Source organism: Euprymna scolopes, chromosome 14 (assembly GCF_053919585.1).
Source record: "Euprymna scolopes isolate OS-2025 chromosome 14, ASM5391958v1, whole genome shotgun sequence".
NCBI lineage: Eukaryota > Metazoa > Mollusca > Cephalopoda > Sepiida > Sepiolidae > Euprymna > Euprymna scolopes.
In genome coordinates this window covers 158,270,667-158,293,940 of record NC_136495.1, presented here as the reverse complement: position 1 = coordinate 158,293,940, position 23,274 = coordinate 158,270,667, and the positions used below count along the sequence as shown (strand labels likewise).

At 37.4% G+C, this 23,274-nt stretch overlaps 1 protein-coding gene across 2 annotated transcripts in view; it reads left to right on the top strand.

Moving 5' to 3' along the window:
* LOC145293309 (WD repeat-containing protein 90-like) overlaps positions 1-16,117 on the top strand; it is a 199,468-nt gene extending 183,351 nt beyond the window's left edge. For both annotated transcript variants that reach the window (XM_080139952.1, XM_080139951.1), the window contains 4 exons: positions 853-1,023; positions 1,681-1,806; positions 8,802-8,889; positions 15,791-16,117. In XM_080139952.1, the coding sequence (XP_079996078.1) occupies positions 853-1,023; positions 1,681-1,806; positions 8,802-8,889; positions 15,791-15,945 (540 nt within the window). In that variant the 3' untranslated portion in view covers positions 15,946-16,117. The remainder of the gene's footprint in view (positions 1-852; positions 1,024-1,680; positions 1,807-8,801; positions 8,890-15,790) is intronic.
* The last annotated feature ends 7,157 nt before the right edge of the window (positions 16,118-23,274 follow it).

Below are 23,274 nucleotides of genomic sequence, written 5' to 3'. Positions count from 1 at the left end.
TCGCTAGACTTTGGAATTCCATTCCAGGCCCCTGCTTCCCCAACTGTATTGACATGCAGAAGTTCAAGTGTAACGTGAACCAACATCTTGCTGCCCAAATCCCTACATAGTACCCCAGTAGTTGTTGTCCCTGAGAGTAGCTCCCTACACCAAAGTGGCAATGTGCCTTGTTTGGGATGAAAATGTAATAAAAATTTTTTTTAAAATTAAAAAAACAATAGAAATACTGAAGAACAATAAAAGTGATTTTCCTTGTCACCGCTTCCGGTAGCAGCAACACCAGAGGTTAGGAATTATGTTAGCTGACTGTAACCAACAAAATAATAGGGAACATTTGGTGCTTATTTAGAATTAAACTCAGTTAACAAAAATTAAAAGAAAAAATTATGTATGTACTTGTAACGGAACTAAGATATCATATTCCAAAAATCACAAAAGTTGATAATGTAGTTTTGTTTTTTAATTAATAAAATCAAATTTTATGACGAACAAGGAGGAACAGCCATTTTGATTTAAGTTTTGCCAAAATTCAAAGGCGACAATTCAGTTTGACTGCAGAGATTTTGTGTGTATTCAAAATAATTTTAAAAAAATTAAATCAATAAGAATCGGAAAATTTGATCTTATTTAAAGAAAAATATACAGAGAAATCTTTATGATGTACATATTCATCACAGAACAAAAATGTCATATTCCAAAAATCATGTAAATTGATCAAGAATTATTTTTTTAATTAAGTGTAACTTTAAATAAATGCCAAACATTTTAATGTAAATGAAATAATAGGGAACATTTTAAAATACACATTTTTTCATTTATAAAAAACAATAATAAAAGTGGATTTTCTTTCAGAAAGTCGATGTTGGTTTTCCTGCCAATGTACTTTGGTTGATATCATCATCTGACCAAAGAGTGAGTGTTTGGGCTTCAAATTGGGAGGAAGATGTCTGTGAAACTGTTGATTGGCTCACATTCCCTTCCATGAACCATGTGACTGACCAACAAAGAGAAGGTTTAGACACAGTAAGTAGTTTGTCACATTTTATATAGTAATATTTTTTTCCTCCATGCACTTAAAATCAAACAGAATTTCTATACACGGAAAAATTTGTGCTTATTTTCCGATGCCAAAATTGATTGTAATAAAAGGAAATTTGGATACTCTGTTATGGCAATGACACTCATTTTCAATAAATAATGTACCCTGAATTTAGGACCAATCAAGAGTAAGAGTGATAAATAACTATTCTAGTCTGCATACAAAACATAAAATTTTAATAATTTTTATTTTACAAATATTTGATTTTTTATATCAATATACATGAATTTACTTTACTGTTAAATTTGCTTTAAAAAAAAAAGTTTTTGTAGAAAAAATTTCATCTGAATGTAATGACTCTACGATTTTCATTACGTGATATCAGCAATGAGAATATTTTACATTTAATCATTAATTTCAATCGACAGTTTTATTTTCATTTTTATTTTTTATCTTTTTATTTTTATCTTTTTATTTTTATTTTTTTATTTTTATCTTTTAATATTTTATTTTAATTTTTTATTTTTATTTTTATCTTTTATTATCTTTTCATTTTTATCTATTCATTTTTATCTTTTTATTTTTATCTTTTAATTTTTATCTTTTTATTTTTATCTTTTTATTCCTTTTTTTTTTTTTAGATTGATTCCATTGAATGTCTTCCTCCATGCTTGGCCAGATTTGCTCCTGAAAACCCAGAAATTGTTGTCTATGCTGGTTCTGCGAATGCGAAGTCTCTACAGTTCTATGATCTTGTCTCGAAGAAGGTAAAATCTTTTCTGCAAATTTGTCATTTGAATTTGTGAAAAATGGAGGAGGGGAGGTTGAATCAACCATGTCAAGTTCAACTTGTTAAATCTATTGCAGTTGTTTACACACTAATATTGTTGCAAATAAACCAAAAATTTGAGCAATTAATTGAAGGTTGAGCCGAAAAGTGGTAGCATTATAGGAAGAACTAATTACAAGATGACTTCAATAAGTTTCCAGATTTTTTTGTATGAGCACTTTTCTTGATAATACGCACATAAACTCAAACAAAAACAACCTGCCAAAAAAATAAAGGCATTCTTCCTTCGTTTGCCCAGTTTTTTTTTTTTAAGTTTTTTTTTTTTTAAGTTTTCGTTTTTTTTCATTTCTTTTGCTATTAACGAAAATCTATTCATTTCTGTTTGTATAAGTTGGCATTTAATGCTTGAGGCATTGTTGTGAATTTTGACAATGACGACAGCCATGGCAGTTTTTACTATATATTAGTTAGACTTGTGGAACTTTTTTTTTTTTATACAATAGTCACTGCTTATCAAGGCCCGGAGGCCACTCAAGAATAAGGGTTAATGAATGTCATGTGAGACAACACCGTGTTAATCGGTGATGGTGTAAATTAGACAGGAATTTGATTGTTGAATTTTCTCAACTATTTTTCGCTTTCCTTAAGGTTAATGTCAACGGGGCATAACTCTAACTTTTGATTTGGAGCTGATGACAAAATGTCAAACCAATCACTGGCATTGTTTTTTTATTTGTTTTTTTTTTTAATATGGTTTTAACGTTCACTTATGTTTACATTTAATCTATGCATATGGGTTTTCCAAATATTCATCTCGTATAAAGTTGTTAGGAACGGCCTTTTGAAGGTGTGTTGTTTACTTAATTTAATGATTTTTTTTTTAATCCTCCAATATTTTCCCAAAGATCGTCTGTGTATTGATTTTTTTTTTTACACAGTGATCACCACTTATCAAGGCCCGGAAGCCACTCAGGGATAAGGGTTATTGCAAGTACATTGCGTTAGTGTGGAGATTTGATGAAGTGTTTACTTAAGGGGGCGGTTCATTAGGAATTTGTTAACATTGGACTTGAGGACATCCAAGTTGTAGTCCGGTGGGAAGCAGGCAGACGGAACAGAGTTCCACAGGCGTGCAGTTCTAAGTTGATTGGATGATTGGCATCTTACATCAGGAAAAAAAAAAAAAATGACAGTACAATAAAAAATTACGCTAAAACCAGGCCCAAACTCAAACAAAACCAACTTGCCTTCTCCCTTGAGGCTTGCATTTACGAACATCCGTGTGCTTAGAACTAATTTAAATGATGTTGAAGCATTTCTCCTAACAAACACCCCGGATATCTTAAGGACTCTTGATAGACATACGCATGGGCTTGGAATCTACATTCAAAACACCCTCCCCTTAACCAGAGAAAGTAAACTAGAATCGGGCGATCAAGCCTTCATGTGCTTTAGACTTAACATGCAACATAACATTAGCTACTTTTATTTTCTCTACCGCTCTCCCTCGACCCAGGACTGTACCCTAATAAACAAAGTCTCTGACAGCATAGATACAGCACTTTCCCTCGACACTAGCGCACAAGTGCATGTATTTGGTGACTTCAGTGTCCACCACAGCAACTGGCTTGGATTTTCTACTTACGCAGACGCAGCTGGTAGCACAACGCATAGTTTCTCTATAACTCATTCCCTATCACAGATGGTTACGTTCCCAACCCGTTTCCCTGACCAGCAAGAACAACACGCATCACTTCTAGATCTGTTTCTGACTACAGTTCCCGATGACTGTGTAACTAATGCCCACACCCCACTTGGGAACGCCGATCATGCAGTGGTAATAGTTGAAATAGCTCTAAACTTTAGAGCCAAAACTGAAGAGCCACTGCTCAAAAACGAGATATTATAAAAAGGCTGACTGGGAAGCCATCAGGGATTTCATCAGGGATGCCCCATCGCAAAATATCTTTTCACTTCCTGCTGAACATTGCGCAAATGAGACCCCTGAATGGTTCAAAACAGCAATTGAAACACATGTTCCCAAACGGAAATTTTATAGCAAGCCCCACTCTCCCCAATGGTTTACCTCTACTTGTACAGCCGCCATCGCGCAAAGGTAGCATGCGTACCACAGATTTAACCGACATAAATCCAGTTCAAATAGGCAGAAGTATATAGAAGCCAGAAGTAACTGTAAGAAAGAAATAGTGACAGTTAAGAGAGAATTTACTGAAACCATCAAAAAACGCATCGAAGCTCAGAAATTAGGAACCCGCGACTTCTGGAAAATCTCCAACAATGTAGTAAATAATGGGCAATCAACAATTCCCCCACTATCCAACAACCATGAGGTTGTTTGCTCAGCAACTGAGAAGGGTAACATACTTGCCAGTCGGTTTGCCTCCAACTCCACACTGGACCCTGCCAACTACCCCCTGCCTGACTTTCCTTTGCGGGCAGACGCCACACTAGATGATCTGAAAATCACCCCTGGTCAGGTACATGCGATCATAAGAAAGCTCGACACTGCAAAAGCATGTGGACCTGATCTCATCCCGGCTGTGCTATTAAAAAAGTGGGCCGCCGAAGTAGCTCCAGTTCTCTCCAAACTTTACAACAAATGCCTTAATGAATCTTGCTTTCCTTCCTGCTGGAAAACTGCTTCTGTAGTGCCAGTTTTCAAGAATTTTGGCAAAAGAACTGACCCAGTAAATTATTGACCCATCAGCCTCCTCCCACTTTTCGCCAAAATATTTTAGACCATAATTAACCAAGCTCTAGTCCATCACCTTACAGATGCTAAACTTCTGACTGACCAATAATATGGATTTAGGCAAGCCCGTTCCACAGCAGATATCCTAACTGTAATCTCAGAACGTATATACCAGTCACTGGACAAAGCAGTGCAGGGCAGAGCGGTAGCTCTAGATATATCTAAGGCTTTTGACAGGGTATGGCATGAGGGTCTTCTCAAGAAAATCAGATCATACGGCATCACTGGAAGAATACATAACATAATTAAATCCTTCTTGGATAAGAGAAAATCCAGGTTGTCCTCAAGGTTGTACATCTAAACAATATGATATAAATGCGGGAGTGCCTCAGGGGTCTATCCTTGGACCTCTGTTATTCTTAATATTCATAAATGACCTCCCTAACAAAATTGTCTGTGAGATGGGTATGTATGCTGACGACATCTCGCTCTACAACAGACACGACAAGAAAACAAATGAACACATATCTAAAGAAATGGCAGAAACACTAGAGGATGACCTCCAATCTGTAGTGGAATGAGGACAAAAATGGATGATCACATTCAATGCTGCCAAGACTAAACTTGTTTCCTTCAATAATTACAAGAAACCTTCTCTGCCACCAATAGCAATGGCCAATGACTCTTTATCTGAAAGTACATCTTTTAAACTCCTCGGCCTAATGTTCACAGGAAACATGAGTTGGAACAATTACATTGAGAACATTGCCAGGGCCGCTGCGAAGAAGGTGGGTTCTCTCTACCGTGCTAGAAAGCTATTAACGCCTGAAAGTATCCTATACCTCTATAAGGTCACCATTTGCCCATGTACGGAGTATTGTTGTCATATTTGGGCTGGTGCATCTGCCACTAGTTTCTTGCTCCTAGACAAGGTTCAAAAGAAAGTCGCGAATCTAATAGGTCCTGAACTGTCATCTAAACTTCAGCCTCTGTCCCATCGACGAAATGTTGCATCCCTCTGCCTGTTCTACAAGTACTTTAATGGAGAATGCTCTGACGTAAATACCCCCGACAAACCCGACAAGCAGCAAAATCCCACCCCTTCACAGTTGAGATCCCTAGATGTAAGAGAACCTTCTACTCCATTAGTTTCTTCCCCAGAACCGCTGGACCTTGGAATTCCCTTCCGAGTTCCTGCTTCCCCAACTGTACTGACATGCAGAAGTTCAAGTGTAACCTGAACCGACATCTTGCTGCCCAACTCCCCACATAGTACCCCTGATACTTATGTCCCTGATAGTAGCCCCCTACAACAAAGTGGCAATGTGCCTTGTTTGGGGTGAAAATGTAATAAAAAAAATAAAAAAAACACAAAAAACTCTAGTCCTCATCAAAGTAATCTCCTTTGGCTGCAATGCACTTGCCTCAATCCAATGGAAGTCCTCTTATGTGTACTCTGTCTTTATCTCACCCATGTCTCCGTCTCTCTTACAACATGAACACTCGCAGCAAATATATATGTCGTCATCTAAATAAGAACAACGAAACATACGCACATATTTGGTAATAATTTCTAAAATAATGCAGTACGTAACATTATGTAAGCGTGTCAGTGACCCTCGTAAACGCCTCTTTCATCTCCACGATTGTCTCATAACGACAGCCTCTAAAGTTTTCCTTGAGCTAAGAGAATAACCAAAAGTCATAGGGAGCAAGATCTGGACTATAGGGAGGGTGAGGAACTGTCTTGATGCCCATCTTAGTCAAATAGTCTGTGACAAGGATGGAGCACCCTTGTAACAAACTTTGCACAAATCTTCCGCATCTTCAGTTCCTTGTGATTGTGTGTACAGTTCCCACACTGACATCAAACCGTGCATTTATTGTCTCTATAGACACATGACGGTCCTTATCCATGAAATTCTTTATTTGGTCAATCAACTCTGGTGTTCTGACTTCCTTACTCCTCCCAGACCTCTCATCATTCCTCACATACTCCCTGCCTTCCTTGAATCTCTTATGCCACTCAAAGACTGATGCGTGATTCATGTAAGATGGTCCAAAAGCAGTTTGAAGCTTTCCATACATTTCTGTGGCAATTTTTCCCAAGTTTAAAACAGAATTTTATTGAATATCGTTTTTCTAAAATGTCCTCACATCCAGATTGCATTTTTGAAATTCATCAGCTGTGACAATCAGGCTTTAGTAGGTTGTATTCCAACTCCTGCTGTAGCTGTTCATTTGAACCTGAAATCATAAAAAATTAGTTCAGTCATCTCATAAGATTTATATCAATAACATACTGAATTTTTTTTTTTTTTTTTTTTTTTAATGTCTATATTAAAAAAAAGTCTGGAAATTTATTTAACGCAACTCATATCTCCCCTATGTATATTTCCCAAATAAAAGTAAATGCCAGTTAGATCACTAGTTTTCTGGAATGAACGGTTGAAAAAATGCTATATATTCTTGCAAGATACCGATGAGAAATGTTGTGAATTGGTATTTAATTTTAATAACTACAAAGTTTTAAAGTTTTTTGTAACTATCATGAAAATGTTTATATGTTAGGATTAGATATTTTATGTGATTAGAAGTAATTTGTCAATGATTTTTTTCCAGTTTTCAAGAAGAGAAAGAGAAAAGAATAAAGATAAGTGTGATATTATAAGGAAGTCAAACTTTGCCGGTGAAGATGAAGGACATGCATTGCATTAAAAGAAATGCTATGAGATAAGAAGGATGTGTAATGCAAGTCTTAAAGATAGGCTTTGATCTTAGGACCTTTGATGAAGATTTAGTCAACAGTATATAGGGAGATGTGTGCAGAGCAGGTGACTTTGATAGTATGGTCGCATTGAAAAAATGGATGTGAGTTCTTGAGTTAGATATAGCTCGGTTCAGGTAACCGAGTCAGTTCATAAAGGAAGGCCAAGGAAAACATTTGAGGAAGTGATAAGAATCAACTTAAAAGAAAGTAGGATGAAAAAAGAATCAGATAGTTTGGAAGTCAATTTCTTAAAATTGACTAAAACATGTCATGTAAAACAAAGCTTAAATCAAATATAATGATGATTATATGGTTTTGAGCCGAGTCGATTTCATCCAAGTTTATAACTTGCATCACCCTCTCCCTGCGTCATATTATTGCTCTCATTCATTCCTGAACAAAACAAAGAGCATTTTGTGGGGGTCATCTGTTGAAATTGTATTTTCATCTATCATTAAGTCGTGCATAAATTTGAAATTGTATTTTCATCTATCATTAAGTCGTGCATAAATTTGAAATTGTATTTTCATCTATCATTAAGTCGTGCATAAATTTGAAATTGTATTTTCATCTATCATTAAGTCGTGCATAAATTTGAAATTGTATTTTCATCTATCATTAAGTCGTGTATAAATTTGAAATTGTATTTTCATCTATCATTAAGTCGTGTATAAATTTGAAATTGTATTTTCATCTATCATTAAGTCGTGCATAAATTTGAAATTGTATTTTCATCTATCATTAAGTCGTGTATAAATTTGAAATTGTATTTTCATCTATCATTAAGTCGTGTATAAATTTGAAATTGTATTTTCATCTATCATTAAGTCGTGTATAAATTTGAAATTGTATTTTCATCTATCATTAAGTCGTGTATAAATTTGAAATTGTATTTTCATCTATCATTAAGTCGTGCATAAATTTGAAATTGTATTTTCATCTATCATTAAGTCGTGTATAAATTTGAAATTGTATTTTCATCTATCATTAAGTCGTGTATAAATTTGAAATTGTATTTTCATCTATCATTAAGTCGTGCATAAATTTGAAATTGTATTTTCATCTATCATTAAGTCGTGTATAAATTTGAAATTGTATTTTCATCTATCATTAAGTCGTGTATAAATTTGAAATTGTATTTTCATCTATCATTAAGTCGTGTATAAATTTGAAATTGTATTTTCATCTATCATTAAGTCGTGTATAAATTTGAAATTGTATTTTCATCTATCATTAAGTCGTGCATAAATTTGAAATTGTATTTTCATCTATCATTAAGTCGTGTATAAATTTGAAATTGTATTTTCATCTATCATTAAGTCGTGTATAAATTTGAAATTGTATTTTCATCTATCATTAAGTCGTGCATAAATTTGAAATTGTATTTTCATCGCTAAATACACAATTTTTATGCACAACCATCATGAATGATTCCATTGTTGCTTTTATGCAGATTGTATTTTTGATTTTTGTAAATCTTATATTACAGGTGAAATTTTCTCATTCACTCAGTAACTGGAGTCAGTGTTTGGATCTTTCTCCAGCTAATCCATTTATTGTGCTTGGCGCAGGAAGTGGTAAGTATCTTATTTTCTTTTTTATTTAATAAGAGATTAATGTAGTTTGCTTGAAGCATTATCTAGTGTGTATATATATTTAATTTATTGAAGGCAATACAATGCAGATATAAATGCTAAGTAATAATCAATTTTAAGTGACTGCATTCTGGAAATTGTAGGTTTAATCCTTAATACAGGAAATACTAAGAAAATAATTTTTTTTTAAAGAAATCTAGACAAGGTATGAAGCCAGTTGATGTAAGGAGATAAAATAAAAAAATTCTTCTTTAAGATCAAAAATTAGCCAACAAAAATTGTTAAATGGATAGAACTAGAAAACAGCATTTCTTCCCCCTTTATCAGAAATATTGCTTAGGAGTTCAGTAGTGGAATGGGACCACAAATGGATGGTAACATTTAATGCTCGTAAGATTCTCCTTTAAAAATTACAAGATGCCTCTTCAACCACTGATATCCATGACAAATAACAGCCTACCTGAGAATTCTTTCTTCAAACTCTGTGGTCTAACATTCACGGGCAATATGAACTGGAATACATTGAGGACATTGCAAAGGCTGCTGCAAATGTGGTTTCCTTATATCGTGCTGGAAGACTACTTACACATGACAGTATCATGTACCCCTATAAGGCCATCATTCACCCATGCATTGCCATATCTGGAGTGCTGCATCTACCACTAGCCTCTCTTTCTTAGATAGGGTCCAAAAAAGAGTTTTCAATCTAATACATCCCACTTTGTCAACTAAGCTCCAACCTCTGTCCCATCACTGCAATGTTGCATCACTGTGCCTGTTTTACAAATATTTTAATGGAATGTGCTCTGATGAACTTGCTGCACTTTTGCCCCCTCGACATACATATCATCGACAAACCCACTTAGCAACAAAATCTCACCCCTTCATTGTTGTTGTCCCGAAATGCCAGAAAGTTTTCTCCTCTAACAGTTTCTTCCCTCGAACAGCTAGACTTTGGAATTCCCTTCCTGCTCCCTGCTTTCCTGACTGTACTGATATGCAGAAGTTTAAATGTAATGTAAACCAACATCTTGTGAATTTTTCCTACACATGGTCCCAAATAGTAGCCCCGTACGTCCAAGTGGTAATATGCTTCGTTAGTGAAAAAGAAAAAAGGAAATTTTGCAAAAGACAAAATGAGGGAAGCGAGAGTCACAAAATAGACACGAGATTCGATTTTTTCTTCAATTAACAAAACAAATTATGCGTTCTCTTGACTGCGGCTATTTCACTCTTTTAGTTATTCGACATAAGTCTGCGGAATGCAAGCTGCCTTTGAACAACGGCCACTGCACAAATAGATGTAAACCATTGAGGAGCGGGGATTTTGCTATAAAACTTCCAGCAGGAAACGTGCTTCAGTTGCTACTTTGAACCATTCAGCAGCCTCTTTTATACAGTGTTTCATAGGACGAGAAAAGATACTGTGCCATGGTGGATCTCTGATTTGATCCTTTATGGCTTCCCAGTTGACCTTCTTGAAGAACCTTATCATTTTGAGCAATGGATCTTCAACTTGGTATCGAAGGTTTAGAGTGATGTCTGCTAATATCACAGCATAATCAGCATTCTCAAGTAGGCAATGGGCATTTGTTAGACAATCCTCAAGAACTCTGGTCAGAAATAAGTTTAGAAGTGAGGCTTGCTGATCCTGACTATCTGGGAGATGGACCAGGAACTTAAGTTTGAGTTAGCTGCGTCTGTGTAACCAGAGAAACCAAACCAATTACGATGGTGGAAATTAAAGTAACAAAATACATGTACTACTACTTATCAAGGCCCAGTAGCCACTCAAGGATAAGGGTTAATGAGTGTATAGTGGTCAAAGGGAACATGTCGTAGTAATCGTTAGTAGTGGAAATTTGGTAAATTGGATTACTTAAGGGAATGGCTCATCAAGAATTTGGTCACATTGGACTTGAAGTCAACCATATTGTAGCTGGAAAGTAGGAAAACGGAATAGTTCCAATGGTGTGCAGCTCTAAGAAAAAAGTTTTGTTCATAGAATCTACATTTAGGTTTAGGCACAGATAAAGAGTGGGGGAAATTATTGATAGTGGTTTCAGTTAGATGAATGTTTTTCATAAAAGTCAGGATGGTGGGGGATGAGCACTTGCCATAAAGCAGAAACAGGCTTGCAATGTCTTTTCTGTAGAAAAGAGGTTGAAAGGAAGAGAAAAGTCTATTTTGAACTCTGTCAAGGTAGGATAAGATGCTTCTACCAGCTACCGCCCAGATGTGGCAACAGTATTTGATCCTTGAACGTACTTGGCTCTTATACATGTAGAGAATTGCATCAGGAGTGAGATATCTACTGGAGTGGTAAAACGATCCCACCATTTTTCGAGCGGCCTTGGCAACGGATTTGATGTACGTGTTCCATTTCAGATCAGGAGTAAATGTCAAGCCTAGAAGCTTGTCAAAACGTGGAACCTCCCCAAGACTAGAGCCATTCATTTCAATTGATGCCAGACGGGGATCAGAGTGTTGATGATGTAAAGATAGAAGCTTGGTTTTAGATGCGTAAAAATTAACCAGTTATCTATTTCCCCAATGCACCACATGATCAAGATCAGAGGAAAGAGAATCAGAGAGAAGTTGGTCATTTACGACCTTTGAAGTGTTGCCATAGATGGTAGTATCATCATGATCTTAGGATGTGATTTGGGTGATCATTTATGTAGATCAGGAAGAGAGTTGGGCCCAGGGTGGACCCCTGAGGGACTCCAGCATTAACACTTTGAGCTTCTGATTTCTGCCCATCAACCACTACTCTTATGAACCTATCAGAGAGAAATGATTTAATAATTGAAAAGACATTTTCAGCTATACTGTTGCTGGAAATTCTGTGGAGTATACCATTATGGCATACCCTATCAAAGGCAAATTGCCCTAGAAAGGAAGCCTCTGTCGAGAGATGCGCTAATCCTATGAGATATAACTGTTAGCACATTTGCTGTAGATCTAGCAGAACAGAAGCCATTTTGCATGTCACTGAGGAGGTTATTTTTGCTGAGGTGGTTGACTACTCTATTAACACAGCTTCCAGCGACACAGGAGACTGATTGTTCTGTATTGAGAGAGATGACTGATCACCTGAATTTTTAAATATGGGACATACTGATGAGGTTTTCCAGGGTGTTGGGAAGCAATTCTCTTTAAGACGATACTTAAACAGTTTTCTATGGGAGCTAGTTTTGGCTGAAGTTTTTGGAGCACTGTAATAGGAATGCTGTCAGGGCCAGTTGCTTTAATGGAATCAAAGTTTTTGATTAACTTGGCAACATCAAATACAGATATTTGTATGTCACATAGTGTTTTCAGACACACAAGGAAATAAGGGGGGGGCTGATCACAAACGGTAGAATTAGCTGCAAAGTTCTTGGCAAAGAGTTTGGCTTTGTCCGATAGTGACAAGATTACCTCAGGTCTATTGATGATAGTTGGGATAGAGCATACACTTCTATTCAGGACCCCGTTTATTTGCCAAAGTTGGTGGGAACCAAGCCGCTGCTCAGCTACTTTGGACTTGACAGACTGAGCATACAACTCTCTTATGTTCTTCATTACTTTTTTACAGTGGTTGTTGGTGGTCCAGAAGGTGGCTTTAGTCTCCGTTCATCTGTTACGTTAGATGCAATGGAAATGGAAAGTGATTTCTGTGCACAATGGCTGCAGCATATTCTGTAGAGAATCACGGCTGGCTGTTAGGTTTTTGCTGGAATTTTTTGGAGTGTATGAAGCGGTCTATACTTACAATTAACCATTCCGTCAGGTCTGATACTATGGAGGACACATTCCTTTTAAACATAGAATGTAGAGGTAGATCTGATATCTATATGTACGAAAGCTATCCAGTCAGCAATAGAGTATTGATATTTTTTTTTTTTTTTCAATTTTTACCCCAAACAAGGCACAGTGCCACTTTGAAGCAGGGGGCTACTATTAGGGAATTAATTAGCGGGGTCATTATGAGGGGAGAAGAGTAGAAAGATGTTTGTTAACATTACACTTGAACTTCTGCATATCATTGCAGTTGGGAAAGCAGAATCCCGGAAGGGAGTTCCAAAGACCCGCAGTTCTGGGGAAGAAACTATTGGAGTAAAAGGCTTTCTTGTACCTAGGGATCTCTACTGTAAAGGGATGGGACTTAGTAGCTTGTCGGGTTTGTCGGGGGTAGTAACGTCGGGGAGGTACAAGTGTTTGCAGTTCGTCAGAGCATTCACCATTAAAGTATTTGTAGAACAGGCAGAGGGATGCAACATCTCGTCGATGGGACAGAGGTTGAAGCCTAGATGACAGTTCAGGACCTATCAGGTTGGCGACTCTTTTTTGAACCCTGTCCAGGAGCGAGAGACAAGCAGCAGATGCACCAGCCCAGATGTGACAACAGTACTCCATACATGGGCGAATGGTTGCCTTATAGAGGTATAGGATACTGGCAGGCGTAAGTAGTTTTCTAGCATGGTAGAGGGAGCCAACCTTCCTTGCAGCAGCCTTGGCAATGCTCTCAATGTATCTATTCCAGTTCATATTCCCTGTAAACGTTAGGCCGAGGAGTTTAAAAGAAGTACTTTCAGGCAATGTGTTCTTGGCCATTGCTATTGGTGGTAGAAAAGGTTTTTTGTAGTTATTGAAGGAAACAAGCTTAGTCTTAGCAGCATTGAATGTGACCAACCATTTTTGTCCCCATTCCACTACGGATTGGAGGTCGTCCTCTAGTGTTTCTGCCATTTCCTTGGATATGTGTTCATTTGTTTTCCCCTCATATCTGTTATAGAGAGTGGTGTCATCGGCAAATATACCCATCCCCGAAACAATATTATCAGGGAGGTCGTTTATGAATATCAGGAATGCTTCGATGCGCTTTCTGGTGGTTTCAGAGTAATCAGTCTTAGCTGTGTCTATCACTCTCTTACAATTATTTCTAGCTTCTATAAACTTCTGTTTATTTGAGCTGGACTTATGTCGGTTGAATCTGCGGAACGCATGCTGCCTTTGACAAATGGCAGCTGCACAAGCAGAAGTAAACCATTGGGGAGAGTGGGGCTTGCTATAGTATTTCCGTGCGGGAACATGTGCTTCAATAGCAGTTTTGAACCATTCAGTTGTCTCATTTGCACACTGTTCCACTGGAAGAGTAAAGATATTTTGCCATGGGGCATCTCTGATGAGCTCCCTGATGGCTTCCCAATCAGCCTTTTTGTAATACCTCGTTGTTTTGAGAAGTGGATCTTCAGTTTTAGGGCGAGAATTTAGGCTGATTTCTACCATTATCACAGCGTGATCAGCATTCCCGAGTGGGCTGTGGGCATTTGTTGTACAGTCATTGGGAACCGTTGTCAGAAAGAGATCTAGAAGTGAGGCATGTTGATCGTGCTGGTCTGGGAAACGTGTCGGAAATGTAACCAACTGAGATAGGGAATGAGATATAGAGAAGCTATGTGTTGCGCTACCAGCTACGTCTGTGTGATTTGAGAATCCTAGCCAGTTACTGTAGTGGACATTGAAGTCACCAAATACATGTATTTGTGCGCTAGTATCGAGGGAGAGTGCTATATCTATGCTCAAGGGAGAGATACATCTGAGGATTTATTACATTTTGTTTTTATCTTAACTGAGACTTGTATACTGATCATCAGTGTCAGGCACACAGGTGGGTTCGTGAACAATCTGAGTGAGGTCATAAGCAATGGAGAAATCGTGACAGAAGCTCTCCTCATCATCTGTCTTGTTTGAGTGAAGTTTTCACAGACGTGAATGTTAGCTGAAAGATGAACAGACAGGATGTGGTTAATTTTCTGTCTCGGGAGAGTGTTAAATCTATGCTGTTCGATTGGTTGATTAGAGTACAGTCTTGGGCCGAGGGAGACTGGTAGAGAAAATATGAGTAACTATTTTGCAACTTAAGTCTAAAGCATATAAAATCCTGGTTTTCTCATTTCAATTTTTTAGTCAAGCAGAGAGTGTTGTGAATGTAGACTGAGTCCTTACGGCAAAGTGGGAGACAATCAGACATGTTAAAATGGCATAAAATCTTTCTTTTTTTTTTTTTAAATACTGAATTTGGAATTAAATAACTCCAAAAATGTTGATATGCTGTAAAACAAAAAGGTACTTGTGCATTTTAGGTTTGGAGGATAATTTTTTGGTTTTCATTTTTGGAGAGTTCCACTTGGAACAAGAGGAGACATATCAAAGTGTTGTTAAAATTTTACATAAGCATAACTTATTGCTAAAAACAAAACAAACTAAATTAACACCATAACATAAAATAAATCATTATCTGAAGATTTATTGTATTAAAATATTTTTTTAGGTTTCCTAAAATAATTAGAATTTCGAAATAAATTAGAACAAACATTTTTTTGTATTTATAAGAATAAAAAAATGAACTTTTTTGAAAATGTACGACTTTTCTTCAACACTAATGAACAGTCTAAGAAAAGAAAATTCTGGAATGAATGAAAGTGATCATTAAGAAATAAAAGTAAAATCTTTTACAAAAGAAAAATTTTCATAATGAATCAAAATAATCATTAAAAGTTATAAATTTTAAGAACTTCTTGAATTGTCTCCCTTTGTTTTGTACAACTGCAACAAACTTCTTGAATTGTCTCCCTTTGTTTTGTACAACTGCAACAAACTTCTTGAATTGTCTCCCTTTGTTTTGTACAACTGCAACAAACTAACCAAGAATAAAAATAAATCATTACACTCCATCCCTCCACTTTGAATCTTTGCTTTTACCTTCCCCCTCATTGTTTTTGTCAACTTCACTTTATCTTTCTTTTCTTATTCTCATCCTTCTCATTATTCCCATCTCTCTCTCCTTTCTTTTTCTGTTACTCAAAAACTCCGGTTTCATCTTCGTGTTTTGTAGGTTCCAATATCCAATTAATGGATTTCTATGAAGGCAGCTTTCAAGATTTCCTCGGCCATAACAATTCCGTTCACACAGTCCGATTTTCTCCTGATGGTCGTCTCCTCTTTACAGCGGCTCTCAACGAGATTTTTGTCTGGCAAATGGCCAGATGACAAGAATAAAAACTTTTTTGTTTTTTTATATTTTCAAACATATTTATTTCCATTCGTTTGCTGCCAAACATACACAAAAAAAAATTCATTAAAAAAATAAAAACTTTTATCCATGATTTTTGTCTATGCATAGACAATCCTTATAATAAAATACAAAAACAAGCCATGTCTATTTAATTATTCATTTGTTGTTTTTAAAATATCTCAATGTTCTTATAGTAAACATTAAAGATCATGGCACACCCACCACAGAAGGAAGATGTCATATTCCAAAAATCATATAAATTGATCAAGTATTGTTTTTAAATAAAAAAATTTTAATTTATGACAAGCGAGGCAGAGCCGGGAGCCACTGTTTTTTAGGATTTCAAAGGCGAACAACTCTATTCGACTATCAAGATTTACAAACTGTGCAATAACCGCCAAAAATTATTAATCACTAAAAATCATAGAATTTTATTCTTTTTAATAAAAAAAAAAATACTTGATCAATTTACATGATTTTTAGAATATGACATCTTCATTCTGTGATGAGTAAATTTGTTTTTTTAATTAAGTGTGATTCTAAATAAACACTGATTTCAATTTATTCACATAATGTTGCATGTGTAATATTAAATGAATTTTAATTTATTCACATAATGTTGACACATTTTGTATTATTCTCATTTGCATGTGTAATATTAAATGGATTTTAATTTATTCACATAATGTTACATGTGTAATATTAAAATCAGTTTAATGCCTATACAGAATTATCAGATTCTGATCTGGACACAACTGTTAACATTTGCTATCTTTTAAAAAAAATAGTGGGAATTATATAAAGATAATTTATAGAAGGCAATAGATTGCAATAATAGATACACAAAATGAAACAAATTGAATGAACTATGAAGATTCATCTTCTATTAATATATATGTATGTTTTTTATATATGTGTGTGTCAGATATTACATTATATTACGAGGTGCCTTTAATAAAGACGATTGAAGAATGCTCTTGTTTTGTCAGCCATGGCTGGGTGGAAGTCCTGAGTAATTCGCAAGGACTGAACCGCCATTAGAGTGTAACTTACAACTGAAATTATCCATTACACCATGGTCTGCAAATTGTGAATTACTTGGGACTTCTACCCTGTTGTGGCTGACTGAATGAGAGCATACTACTTCCATAGATGAAATAGTTGTTAGAAATTCTGTTTGACAAAATACACGTGAATTAGGTCAAAGGTTGCATTGACCAAACCGTTGTGAAAATAACACTCGAGATGAGAACTGAAATCTGAATAAATAAAATCAATTATTAATCCTCATTCGAAAAATTCAGAAACAAAATGTTTCAATTCTGTCAGGCTAACGCATCACTTTCATGTGAGAGAAGTATGACTCCATCAATCCTAGCTCCACTGAAATAGTAGGGTAGACTAGACGTTCAAGCTTTCGTAGATCAACTAGTCCAAGTAAAGGAAAACTATTAACATCAATTAAGGTCCTGGATATGACCTTAAACTATATCCGATGGTGAGGCCCCAGCTTGCAGGCTTTGGGGAGTGTAGAGCCACCCCTTAATTGCCATTGCTTCCAGGTCCACTCTGATCCGGAGTGGTAGTACCTGTTAGGGTCCCAACTATGGGTTAAATAGAAACTGACTTGAAAAAAAATAAATATAGTCTATTAAACTTTTTCTTCAAAATCACTGGATTTGGCAGTAAATGACCTAAAAAGGGTTCATATGCGGTAAAACAAAAACAACTAACTAACATCAATTAATGGGTGTGGTACTGTGTCGGTACTGCAAAATCATTTTTCAAGACCCAAGAAATTTGAATGTTCAAACTCTTCTTACTCAAGTGCGATAAAGAACAAAACCTCTTCATACTGTCTTTTTCTTCTCAATCTTTTTTATCCTCACGATAGTCGTTAAATTTATGAACAGCAATTTTAGCTTATGGATATCCATCTTTTTTTTCTCTCCGTTATGAATATACGGCACAATGACAGTGATACACTAGTTCTCATTAGAACACCAAAGTTAAGCAACATCAGGCCTGGTCGATATCAGATGGATGACTATGTGGGAATACTGGGTATTGTATGTGGGAGGACAACACTTTCATGCAAAAACTCCAGCCCTGGGGATTCCTTTAGTATGTACTTGTATAACCTACTAAAATGACACACATAATGACACAATAAAGCAATCAATAAAACCTCTGGGTCCCTAAAACCAACAAAGATTACAGCATTACTGTAATGATCTGGTCCCTGTTGATTGTGCTGTGCAAGTTCAGTTCTGTGTAGTTCTAGGAGGTCCATCCTCGTAGGCTTTGCCTTCTCTCTTTGAGAAAAGGTTAGTTTATTGCTAATTGCCTGAGGTGCCCTTATCAGAGAATGCTGACAGGACAGGCTCTTTTTGCAGGCCAGAGTAGCTCTCCTCAGAGGCTTGACTTCTCAATTCCACTTTCCAACCCTTTTTTTTTTTTTTTTAACATGGAGTTCACCACTTATCAAGGCCCAATGGCCACTCAGGGATAAGGGTTATTGTGTGTACAGTAATCAAAGGGATAGTGTAGCAATAGTATTGGAGAATTGGTAAGGTGTCATTACTTAGGGGGCGGTTCTAAGTTCTTGCAGTAGGAGAGAAATAAACAGTTTAGTAGTACTAATATTTTTCCAATTTACTTCAAATAGGCTATATACTAAGGCTAGAAATAAAATACCATTAGGCAGGATAAATTTTCCGAAAGTAACACAAACACGGATTTATTTTTCTACTGTAGAAGTTAGAAGAACTTTATTTAATTAATATACTTAATATCTACAATTACCCTTTACTCGCTTGTGTTAATAAAGAGGCCTCGTTGATATCTCTACCAAACCAATGGATATAGCTTATTATCAACTGTTACTATAATTGTAACTGAAATCTACAGTGATCTTAGCTGCATCACTAGGACTTTCTTGTGAATAGATACAATTGTTTTGTCCCCAACCTTAACGACTGCCTATAAATATGAATTCCGAATCACGACAAAATAATTGTTTCTCTTTACCTCTAAGACGACTACCTACGTCTAACCTGCATGCAAAATAGGGGAAAAGAAGGGAAAAATTTTATTCCTTTCTCCCAAGCTAAAACAATACTTGAAACTCTAAATCCTAATGAAACTTTACTGTATTCTGTAAGTTAATAACCCCGACCCTTGAAAGCTAACAATCTGCCCCCCCCCGTCTAGCTGCCACTAAACCCTACATTATACACACGTCTTAGCCTAAGCTCCTAACTTTCACATGCTAACCGCTTAACAGTCATCACTAAACATCTATACATTTCTACCTCTGACATGCATTAGAGTTCATTCCTATCTAAAGTATGCACTCGCATGCAAAGCGATCTTCATTACATAACAATTGCCTCTTCTAGATGGTTTTGCAACGAACAATACTAAACCAAATCCGATACTCCCTGTTAAGCAAAACGCTCGATGACTCTTAAATGAAAACTGAAATTATCTCCCTTCAGTAGTAGAAACACTAACACAACTTCTATCTATTTGCATCTACTGAAAACTTGCCCTAATATCTATTTACTTAATTATATATACGGAATACGCCATGACTTAAAAACCTAAAGGTAAAAGTCTTAATCCACACTAACGCCTTTCTAACAAGCCTGCTCACATAACTGCTTCCACTGCATGTCCCTAAATCACTTTGATGAGTGTAACTATTCATAAGATATATAACCTCTACAAACTAACCCTGTAACATTAACTAACCATGTGGGGTCGCAGAAATACCTGGATTAGGACCCAGGCGCGGAGCAAACCCTTTCAGGGCTGATAGACCCAGTAGATCTTCCCAGATCACCCGTCTAGGAGAAGGAAAACTCTGAAACTAAAACCAAAGGGGAGGGAGGCCTCTCCAGTCTTGGATGACAACCTTCCTAGAGCTGGTGACTCAAACAAATTACCGGTCTGCAAACCTAAATTGCTTAAGGAGTAGATAGACTCTGTCTATCGCCGGCTTCCATACTCCTTCTTTGCCTATTAGTCAGGCGCAGAGACACTATCACAGTGAATCGACAAAAGACTTAGTGGTAGATCTTGTTTCTTGTCTAGGGCAATAAATGCCGTTTCCCCACTCCCGACACATCCCACCCCTCAAAACTGGGCACTTGGGAGTGCTTGAGTACTCCACATGCCTGTGCAATTAGATTGGGGTGACCTTCTCCTGATGGGTTGAGGGTACCGGATTGACAGTTCCTGGCTGCTGTTTCCGACTGGTAGTACAGTGGCCCTAACTCTGGTAGCGCTTAGAGTGGCTACTCCATCAACAGTTGTATAATATCGGGGTGTTTGTAGTGCCATGTCGCGCATGGAAAGTGACCCTGCACTCATCCCTGATGGGCTTTCCTGAGGCCACAGTCCTAGTTGAAGAAAGGTCAACTAATGGTCTACTTGTGTTGCATAACCTCTTGTTCAGCTCCCCCTTACCTAACTGAAACTCTTTAAAAACATGATGACAGTACAATAAAAAAAAATAAGCTTAAACCAGGCCTAGGGACAAACAAATCCAATTTGCCTCCTCCCTTGAGGCTTGCATTCACTAACATCCGTTGCCTTAGAACTAATTTAGCTGATGTTGAAGCATTTCTCCTCAGAAATAGGCCGGATATCTTAGCACTAAGTGAGACTAAGCTACACTCCTCAATCCCCTCAAACTACTTTAACATGCCTGGATATCTCCCACTCTGCCGTAAGGACTCTGACAGACATATGCACGGACTTGGAGTCTACATTCGTAACACCCTCCCCCTGACTAGAGAAACAAACCTAGAAACGGACGATCAAGCCTTTATGTGCTTTAGAATAAACATATAACATAACATTAGCTACTTTTACTTTCTCTACCGCTCTCCCTCGACCCAGGACTGCACCATAATAAACAAAGCCTCTGACAGCATAGACACAGCACTCTCCCTCGACACTAGTGCACAAGTACATGTATTTGGTGACTTTAATGTTCACCACAAAAACTGGCTGGGATTCTCTACTCACACAGATGCAGCGGGCAGCACAACACATAGCTGGGCTATATCTCACTCCCTATCACAAATGGTTACGTTTCCAACCTGTTTCCCTGACCAGCACGAACAACACGCATCACTTCTAGTTCTGTTTCTGACCACAGTTCCCAGAGGAGTTTAAAACAAATGCTGACAGCCCACTCGGGAACACTGATCATGCAGTGATAATGGTTGAAATCGCCCTAAACTCTAGAGCCAAAACTGAAGAGCCAATTCTCAAAACAACGAGATATTATAAAAAGGCTGACTGGGAAGCCATCAGAGATCTTATCAGAGATGCCCCATGGGGAAATATTTTTTCTCTTCCTGCTGAGCAGTGCACAAATGAGACCACTGAATGGTTCAAAACAGCAATTGAAGCATATGTTCCCATGCGGAAATTTTATAGCAAGCCTCACTCTCCCCAATGGTTTACTTCTACTTGCGCAACTGCCATTGCTCAAAGGCAGCATGCATACCACAGATTTAACCGACATAAGTCCAGTTCAAACAGACAGAAGTATATAGAAGCTAGAAATAACGTTAACAAAGAAATAGCGACAGCTAAGAGAGAATTTATGGAAACCACTAAAAAACGCATCAAAGCACAAAAACTAGGAACTTGTGACTTCTGGAAAATCTACAACCGTGTAGTAAATAATGGGCAATCAACAATTCCTCCACTAACCAACAATCACGAGGTTGTTTGCTCAGCAACCGAAAAGGCTAACATGCTTGCCAGTCGGTTTGCCTACAACTCCACACTGGACCCTCCAACTACCCCCTACCTGACTTTCCTTTACGGACAGACGCCACACTAGACGATCTACAAATCACCCCTGCTCAGGTACATGCTATCATAAAAAACCTGGACACTTCAAAAGCATGTGGACCCGATCTTATCCCAGCTGTGCTATTAAAAAAGTGCTTAGTCAAAGTAGCTCCAATTCTCTCCAAGCTCTACAACAAATGCCTTAATGAATCATGCTTTCCAGACTGTTGGAAAACTGCTTCTGTGGTACCAATATTCAAGAATTCTGGCAAAAGAACTGACCCATCAAATTATCGCCCCATTAGCCTCCTCCCACTTTTCACCAAAATATTTGAGACCATAATTAACAATGCTCTAGTTCATCACCTTACAGATGCTAAACTTCTGACTGACCAACAATATGGATTTAGACAAGCCCATTCCACTGTAATCTCTGAACATATATACCATTCACTGGACAAAACAGGGGAGGGCAGACCGGTAGTTCTAGATATATCTAAGGCTCTATTGTTCCTAATATTTATTAATGACCTTCCCGACAAAACTGCCTCTGAGATGGGTATATATGCTGATGACACCACGCTCTATAACAGGCATGACAGGAAAACAATGAACGCATAACTAAAAAAATGGCAAAAACACTAGAGGATGACCTCCAATCTGTAGTGGAATGGGGACAAAAATGGATGGTCACATTCAATGCTGCCAAGACTAAACTGGTTTCCTTCAATAATTACAAGAAACCTTCTATATCTATAGCAATGGCCAGTGACTCCTTGTTTGAGAGTACATCTTTCAAACTGCTTGGCCTAACGTTCAAAGGAAACATGAGTTGGAACAATTATATTGAAAACATTGCCAGGGCCGCTGCGAAGAAGGTAGGCTCTCTCTACCATGCTAGAAAACTACTTACACCTAAAAGTATCCTGTACCTCAATAAGGCCACCATTCACCCATGTATGGAGTATTGCTGTCACATTTGGGCTGGTGCATCTGCTGCTTGTCTCTCGCTCCTAGACAAGGTTCAAAAGAGAGTCGCCAACCTGATAGGCCCTGAACTGGCATTTAAGCTTCAGTCTCTGTCCCACCGACGAGACGTTGCATCCCTCTACCTGTTCTACAAGTATTTTAATGGTGAATGCTCTGACGAACTGCAGACACTTGTGCCCCCATGACGTAGACACCCTCGACAAACCCGACAGGTAGCTAAATCCCACCTCCACACAGTAGAGATCCCTAGATGTAGGAGATCTTTCTACTCCAGTAGTTTCTTCGCCAGAAGCGCTAAACTCTGGAATTCCATTCCAGGTCCCTGCTTCCCCAACTGTACTGACATGCAGAAGTTCAAGTGTAACATGAACCGACATCTTGCTGCCCAAATCCCAACATAGTGCCCCAGTAGCTGCTGCCCCTGATAGTAGCCCCCTACACCACAGTGGCAATGTGTCTTGTTTGGCGTGAAAATGTAAAAAAAAAAAAAGATTAAA